Source organism: Physeter macrocephalus, chromosome 18 (genome assembly GCF_002837175.3).
Source record: "Physeter macrocephalus isolate SW-GA chromosome 18, ASM283717v5, whole genome shotgun sequence".
In the NCBI taxonomy this organism is placed as follows: domain Eukaryota; kingdom Metazoa; phylum Chordata; class Mammalia; order Artiodactyla; family Physeteridae; genus Physeter; species Physeter macrocephalus.
This window is the reverse complement of record NC_041231.1, coordinates 48,407,226-48,415,995: the sequence shown is the minus strand read 5'-3', so window position 1 is coordinate 48,415,995 and position 8,770 is coordinate 48,407,226. Positions and strand designations below refer to the sequence as shown.

General features: G+C 38.5%; 1 protein-coding gene across 1 annotated transcript in view; it reads left to right on the top strand.

Annotated features, from left to right (window-relative positions):
- Nucleotides 1-8,770, top strand: part of ULK4 (unc-51 like kinase 4) — a 591,889-nt gene that overhangs the window by 402,171 nt on the left and 180,948 nt on the right. Inside the window, exon 33 of the mRNA XM_024117044.3 lies at nt 6,877-7,043. Within this exon, the coding sequence (XP_023972812.1) occupies nt 6,877-7,043 (167 nt within the window). The remainder of the gene's footprint in view (nt 1-6,876; nt 7,044-8,770) is intronic.

Here is an 8,770-nt window from a genome sequence, read left to right as displayed (position 1 = left end):
CCATTCTAACTGGTGTGAGGTGATACCACATTGTAGTTTTGATTTGCATTTCTCTAAAATTAGTGATGTTGAGCAGCTTTTCATGGGCTTCTTGGCCATCTGTATGTCTTCTTTGGAGTAATGTCTATTTAGGTCTCCTGCCCATTTTTGAATTGGGTTTTTGTTTTTTTGATATTGAGCTGCATGAGCTCTTTGTATATTTTGGAGATTAATCCTTTGTCCATTGATTAGTTTGCAAATATTTTCTCCCATTGTGAGGGTTGTCTTTTCATCTTGATTGTTATCTCTGGGCTTTCTGTCCTTTTCCATTGCTATATTTCTGTTTTTGTGCCAGTACCACACTGTCTTGATTACTGTAACTTTGTAGTATAGTCTGAAGTCAGGGCGTCTGATTCCTCCAGCTCCATTGTTTTCCCTCAAGACTGCTTTGGCTATTCAGGATCTTTTGTGTCTCCATACAAATTTTAAGATTTTTTGTTCTAGTTCTGTAAAAAATGTCATTGGTAATTTGATAGGGATTGCATTAAATCTGTAGGTTGCTTTGGGTAGTATAGTCATTTTCACAATATTGATTTTTCCATTTTCTGTTTTTGTGCCAGTACCACACTGTCTTGATTACTGTAACTTTGTAGTATAGTCTGAAGTCAGGGCGTCTGATTCCTCCAGCTCCATTGTTTTCCCTCAAGACTGCTTTGGCTATTCAGGATCTTTTGTGTCTCCATACAAATTTTAAGATTTTTTGTTCTAGTTCTGTAAAAAATGTCATTGGTAATTTGATAGGGATTGCATTAAATCTGTAGGTTGCTTTGGGTAGTAGAGTCATTTTCACAATATTGATTTTTCCATTCCAAGAACATGGTATATCTCTCCATCTCTTTGTATCATCTTTGATTTCTTTCATCAGTGTCTTATAGTTTTCTGCATACAGGATTTTTGTCTCCCTAGGTAGGTTTATTCCTAGGTATTTTATTCTTTTTGTTGCAGTGGTAAATGGGAGTGTTTCCTTAATTTCTCTTTCAGATTTTTCGCCATTGGTGTGTAGGAATGCAGGAGATTTCTGTGCATTAATTTTGTATCCTGCAACTTTACCACATTCAGTGATTAGCTTTAGTAGTTTTCTGGTGGCATCTCTGGGATTCTCTATGTATAGTATAATGTCATTTGCAAACAGTGACAGTTTTACTTCTTCTTTTCCAATTTGTATTCCTTTTATTTCTTTTATTTGTTATTATGGTGTATCACATTGATTGATTTGCGTATGTTGAAGAATCCTTGCATCCTTGGGATAAATCCCACTTGATCATGGTGTATGATCCTTTTAATGTGTTGTTGGATTCTGTTTGCTCGTATTTTGTTGAGGATTTTTGCATCCATAATCATCTGTGATATTGTTCTGTAATTTTCTTTTTTTGTTGTATTTTTGTCTGGTTTTGGTATCAGGGTGATGGTGGCCTCATAGAATGAATTTTGGAGTGTTCCTTCCTCTGCAATTTTTTGTAAGACTTTGAGAAGGATAGGTGTTAGCTCTTCTCTGAATGTTTGATAGAATTCACCTGTGAAGCCATCTGGTACTGGACTTTTGTTTGTTGGAAGATTTTTAATCACAGTTTCAATTTCACTACTTGTGATTGGTCTGTTCATATTTTCTATTTCTTTCTGGTTCAGTCTTTGAAGGTTATACCTTTCTAAGAATTTGTCCATTTCTTCCAGGTTGTCCATTTTATTGGCATAGAGTCTCTTGTAGTAGTCCCTTAGGATGCTTTGTATTTCTGCGGTGTCTGTTTTAACTTCTCCTTTTTCGTTTCTAATTTTATTGGTTTGAGTCCTCTCCCTCTTTTTCTTGATGAGTCTGGCTAATGGTTTATCAATTTTATCTTCTCAAAGAACCAGCTTTTAGTTTTATTGATCTTTTCTGTTGTTTTCTTTGTTTCTATTTCATTTATTTCTGCTCTGATCTTTATGATTTCTTTCCTTCTGCTAACTTTGGGTTTTGTTTGTTCTTCTTTCTCTAGTTCCTTTAGGTGTAAGGTTAGATTGTTTATTTGAGATTTTTCTTGTTTCTTTAGGTAGGCTTGTATAGCTATAAACTTCCCGCTTAGAACTGCTTTTGCTGCATCCCGTAGGTTTTGGATCCTCGTGTTTTCATTGTCATTTGTCTCTAGGTATTTTTTGATCTCCTCAATGATCTCTTGGTTATTTAGTAACATATTGTTTAGCCTCCATATGTTTGTGTTTTTTACGTTTTTTTCCCTGTAATTGATTTCTAATCTCATAGCGTTGTGGTCAGAACAGATGCTTGATATGATTTTAATTTTCTTAAATTTACTCTGGCTTGATTTGTGACCCAAGATGTGATCTATCCTGGAGAATGTTCCGTGCACACTTGAGAAGAAAGTGTAATATGCTGTTTTGGATGTAATGTCCTATAAATATCAATTAAATCTGTCTGGTCTATTGTGTCATTTAAAACTTGTGTTTCCTTAGTAATTTTCTCTTTGGATGATCTGTCCATGGGTGTAAGTGAGGTGTTAAAAGTCCCCCATTATTATTGTGTTGCTCTCGATTTCCTCTTTTATAGCTGTTAGCAGTTGCCTTATGTATTGAGGTACTCCTATGTTGGGAGCATATATATTTATAATTGTTATATCTTTTTCTTTTTTTTTGTGGTATGCGGGCCTCCCTCTGTTGTGGCCTCTCCCGTTGTGGAGCACAGGCTCCGAATGCGCAGGCCCAGCAGCCATGGCCCACGGGCCCAGCCGCTCCGCGGCATGTGGGATCCTCCCAGACCGGGGCGCGAACCCGGTTCCCCTGCATCGGCAGGCGGACGCGCAACCACTGCGCCACCAGGGAAGCCCTATCTTTTTCTTGGATTGATCCCTTGATCATTATGTAGTGTCCTTCTCTGTCTCTTTCAGTAGTCTTTATTTTAAAGTCTGTTTTGTCTGATATGAGTATTGGTACTCCAGCTTTGTTTTGATTTCCATTTGCATGGAATGTCTTTTTCCATCCCCTCTCTTTCAGTCTGTGTGTGTGCGTCTCTTGTAGACAGCATTTATATGGGTCTTGTTTTTGTATCCATTCAGCAAGCCTGTGTCTTTTGGTTGGAGCATTTAATCCATTGACGTTTAAGGTAATTATCGATATGTATGTTCCTATGACCTTTTTCTTAATTGTTATGGGTTTGTTCTTGTAGGTCTTTTTCTTCTCTTGTGTTTCCCACTTAGAGAAGTTCCTTTAGCATTTGTTGTAGAGCTGGTTTGGTGGTGCTGAATTCTCTTAGCTTTTGCTTGTCTGTAAAGCTTTTGATTTCTCCATTGAATCTGAATGAGATCCTTTCCGAGTAGAATAATCTTGGTTGTAGTTTCTTCCCTTTCATCCCTTTAAATATGTCATGTCACTCCCTTCTGGCTTGTAGAGTTTCTGCTGAGAAATCAGCTGTTAACCTTATGGGAGTTCCCTTGTATGTTATTTGTCTTTTTTCCCTTGCTGCTTAGAGATTACGGTCCATTTCTGGAATGTGGAATTGGAAATATCTGCATGAACTCATTATTTTTTTTCTGTCTAAAAGATGTGTACTTCTTATCTCTGTCCACTGAATCAGTGACCCAGTAGCAATGAGTGTTTCTAGTGCTGAGACCACGGTCTCTAAATACCAGTCTCATTAAAAGAAACCAGGACTCCTTCGAGAGGTAGCTAATGCACAGTCTTAGGCAAGAATTCGTAAGGTGAGCTTGAGACATATTATCTTAGTAGAAAGTAGGTCACTTTCAAGGGGCTCTCAGTGGCCAAAGATGGAACAAGTTTAGCATAAAAATAATAGTGATTGAAATCAACTAAAATCCATAAAATATATTATTTAAAAATGTATTATATTCACATTGATGCTCCAAAGTCAACTGATCAGTAACCTTGGTAATTTCTAGCTTCCCCCACCCCCCTACCTCAGTCCCATTTGGGACTTGCAAACACTCCAAAATCATTGTTGCGAAAACTGGTAAATGATAACAAAGAAGCATTTATCAAGCATCTACCTTGCCTTTCCTTTACAAATCATATATTATGATAACAAAATAAGTTGATAAAGGAAGGTTCTTTATAGAAGAAAAGCAAATGAAAAAATATAGAAGGAATGACAGAATTTGAAAATTCCATATTGCCATGTCTAATGAAATAGTACAACTGGACGTTGGTCATTAGTAGATAACATTTGATGGGGAAGTTTATACTGGATGAGTTAGGCTAGCAACCCGTGAACCCATGGGTCAATTTCAGCATCATTAAGAATAGAACAAGCAGACAGTATATCCTTCCAGATATAATGCAACAGGATATACAGAGTACCCAGCTCCAAGTATTATTGCCAAAATAATAAAACCTCAATTAAATTGAGTATCTAGGTCTAATAACCAGTTTACAGGAAATGCAGGGATATAGGAGCAACCCAACCAGAACATCTACAGGAAAAATATTCTCATTTCACCAACAAATAAATGGCCTGAAAAATTGCAGGTGGGGAAGAGGACTGTTAGAGGTTGAAGGAGACTTAAGATCTGAGGCCAAATGGAATGTGTGGACCTGCTTTGTATCTTGAGTTAAACAAATGAACTGTAAAAAAAAAAAAGACAGTTTTGTGACAGTTGAGTTTTGAACGCAGATGTTATATTGAGTATGTTAAGAAGTGGGTTAATTGTATTAGGTGGTAATGGCGTTGTGGTTATGTTTTTTTTTAAAAAAAGGTATTTGTGAGACTTACAGAAGCAGTTACAGGAGAAATAAGATGATATCTAGAATTTGCTTTAAAATACTAAAAAAAAAGTAGTTGGGGATAATTAAACAATATTGGCAAACTATTGATAGTTATGAAAGAGGGTGATAGGGATTCATTTTACTGAAATTTCTCATGACTTTCTTTGTTTTCATAATTAAATGTTTAAACAAGAAAAACTTGTATTTTCATCTGAAGTGAAAGTTCTGTCTATGAAGAGCACTGGCTCTATGGCTGAGCTAGGCCATTTAACATCGTATTCATGGGCTTTGCTGGCATTTTCACTGTTATGAAGAAATATTTAGGACATACTTCATTTCTAATCTCATATGAGCACCTTCCCTGACAGCAGGTGACTTCCGAGTGTAATGTCAGAGCTTGGTGTTTGTTGCCTGTTTTTTCACAGGCTGGAAAGGCTTGCCAGCCCAGCATGGATTCGATTGCATTCATTGGTTGTGCTCCTTGCTTGAAGACTGAATAAAGATCAGGAAGAGCACAGTTGTTCATCAGCTGTTTCGTCTGAATCAAACAGCGTGTAGATGGGTATCCAGGGGTCTACCTCCTCCTTCTGAAGGGCCATGTCCTTCTCTGCTGTTCACATAGCTGGGTCCCTTGCACCTCTGACCATCAGCATGATGTGTCACAAAGTAATCATGAACTCCCCAAAAGAGAACATCTTCTCTTGCAGCGTGTGTTTACCACATACTATGTTTTAAAGCCCTTCTACCCTACCTGCAGCTCACAAATGCCAAGTGCTGATTCATAGCGTGCACTTGAGTGATGCATGCTAACTCAAAAGAGAATGCCTGTCGGTGTAATGCATGTGTCCTAATAATTGATTTTCTTTACTATCTGTCATTGATGATTTGTGCTATCAAACCTTGTCACTTGATAAATTTTGCTAATAATTCATTCTACTTTCCCTTCAAGTATATTTATTTTCAACTTTGTGGCTTATACCAGTTTTTGCCACAAGGATTACAACTTTGAATGATGCTCTGTAATTTTGGTTTCTCTCTGCCTTTAGTGACAAAATTAATTGCTTTTTTAGTCTAATTACTTTGCACTTGTGTAGGAACACTAGATTGCTTTACTGGAAATGACAGTGTGCAATGTCTGGGAAAGGTACCAAAGCTTGGATGGCTGTGCCTGGCAGAGTTTCCATCCAATTGTCCTGAGAACTAGGGACCAATGGATTGCAGGTCCAATAAATATGTGGATTGCAGGTCCAGCTTACAACACATGTCCTACCTCCTTACCATGTTTTTTTCCCATCTGCTTGTGTAAAATATTTATTTTCGAAGATTCACTTTTTTCTAGAACATTGAGATCTATTGATACTAAAGGACCCCCTTACCGTTTCGGTTTATAACATTTCATGTTGTCTTTTCACCACGTTTACATCTGAATCATTTTGGGAATTCAAAATGTAATGCTGCGTTACAATAATAATAAAAATGCCAACTTAAATGTATTGGTCATAACAAACTACATCAAAATGAAAGTTGACGAAGACCAACCACACTGTGAATATGAGGTTTGCAGAGACAGACCTGGCAATTTCTCAATTTCACATTGCTTAAAATCATTATCGTACATTTTGGAATGCATGTGAAAAAAATCACTTCATTTCTTTAACCTCTTGAGGTGACCCAATTACTTGTCCATCCTTGGTAGATCCCCAGTTCACTTGTGGTCCCTGAGCCACCCCATGAAGAACTGTACCTTTAGACAGAACCTGGGGACAGGATGTTTGCCTACAGCACTGTGCAGTGTCAGGGAGTCTTCCATCCCTGTGAAGCCTGTCCATGTAGTGTAGTGTTTCTCAAAGTGTAATTTGGGGAACCCTTCCATCAAAATCAGCGGGGGAGCTTTTTAACAAGTCTATTCCTAGGCCTGATTCCAGGCTCCTGAGCAGACTGTCTGGGCGTGTGGCCTGGGAACTTGCATTTTAGAAACCTTTCCCAAGTGTACCTGGTACAAATACAGTTGAAGGACCGTTTAGAGTTTATGCAACGTAGACTATGTATGCCTGCTCTGCTGGGTTTACGTGAAACGTTATTTTTATATTTTTTGATGAATGTTTTACCCTTCTCCTATTTTACCCCCAGGACTGGTCCATCACGTCTGTAACCTGTTCACTGAAACTGCCACACTGTGCTTGGATGTGGACAATAAAAACAACAACGAGATGGCAGCCGCCTTGCTATTTTCCCTGCTTGATATTTTGCACAGCATGCTGACCTATACCTCCGGGGTCGTGCGACTGGCTCTGCAGGTAGAGGACATCTTTCTCCACATCTTGAACAACCCTGTGCCATGTCCCACTTCCCTTTCCTTCTCTTTTCTCTCACCTTCCTTGAATGTGTCTTTATTTTTGGAAAAGAGCATATGATTCCATAGGGAGAGAATACCATATTTATTAGCCATCTTTGGGTGACCAGTGTCAAGGACAGGTAATTTGAACACAAAATCTGAAGGAAAGCAGGAGAGGCCCAAGCAGAGAATTGGTGAGTACTCATTGGGGAACTGCTGGCGACCCAGAGATCATTTGGACTGTGGGGATGGCCAAGCAGTGTGTAGTCTTTCCTGTCCAGAGATGGCACTCCAGCCCACCCCCAACAGGATGGATTAGCTAGCGAGCAGCAGCAGATTGAGATTTTTAGGTGCGTATACACACGCACACATAGTGTGTTTGTATGTGCATAGATACGCACACATACATATACATGCATATGTAACACATAAACCCTCACACTTGCTTTCCCTTATGACTGATACTGTGGAATTGCAAGATGGTTTTTTGTTTTTTTGTTTTTTAATATCTTTATTGGAGTATAATTGCTTTGCAATGGTATGTTAGTTTCTGCTGTATAACAAAGTGAATCAGCTGTATGTATACATATATCCCCATATCTCTTTCCTCTTGCGGCTCCCTCCCACCCTCCCTATCCCACCGCTCTAGGTGGACACAAAGCACCAAGCTGATCTCCCTGTGCTATGCGGCTGCTTCCCACTAGCTATCTATTTTATTTATTTTACGTTTGGTAGTGTATATATGTCCATGCCACTCTCTCACTTCGTCCCAGCTTACCCTTCCCCCTCCCCGTGTCCTCAAGTCCATTCTCTATGTCTGCATCTTTATTCCTGTCCTGCCCCTAGGTTCTTCAGAACCTTTTTTTTTTTTTTAAGATTCCATATATATTTGTTAGCATACGGTATTTGTTTTTCTCTTTCTGACTTACTTCACTCTGTGTGACAGTCTCTAGGTCCATCCACCTCACTACAAATAACTCAATTTCGTTTCTTTTTATGGCTGTAATATTCCATTGCATATATGTGCCTTATCCATTCATCTGTTGATGGACACTTAGGTTACTTCCATGTCCTGGCTATTGTAAATAGAGCTGCAATGAACATTGTGGTACATGACTGCTTTTGGAGTTATGGTTTTCTCAGGGTATATGCCCAGTAGTGGGATTGGGGGGTCGTATGGTAGTTCTATTTGTAGCTTTTTAAGGAACCTCCATACTGTTCTCTGTAGTGGGTGTATCAATTGACATTCCCACAAACAGTGCAAGAGGGTTCCCTTTTCTCCACACCCTCTACAGCCAGCATTTATTGTTTGTAGATTTTTTGATGATGGCCATTCTGACCAGTGTGAGGTGATACCGCACTGTAGTTTTGATTTGCTTTTCTCTAATGATTAATAATGTTGAGCATCCTTTCATGTGTTTGTTGGAATCTGTATATCTTCTTTGGAGAAATGTCTATTTAGGTCTTCTGCCCATTTTTGGATTGGGTTGTTTGTTTTTTTGATATTGAGCTGCATTAGCTGCTTGCATATTTTGGAGATTAATCCTTTGTCCATTGATTCGTTTGCAAATATTTTCTCCCATTCTGAGGGTTGTCTTTTGGTCTTGTTTATGGTTTCCTTTGCTGTGCAAAAGCTTTTACGTTTCATTAGGTCCCATTTGTTTATTTTTGTTTTTATTTCCATTTCTC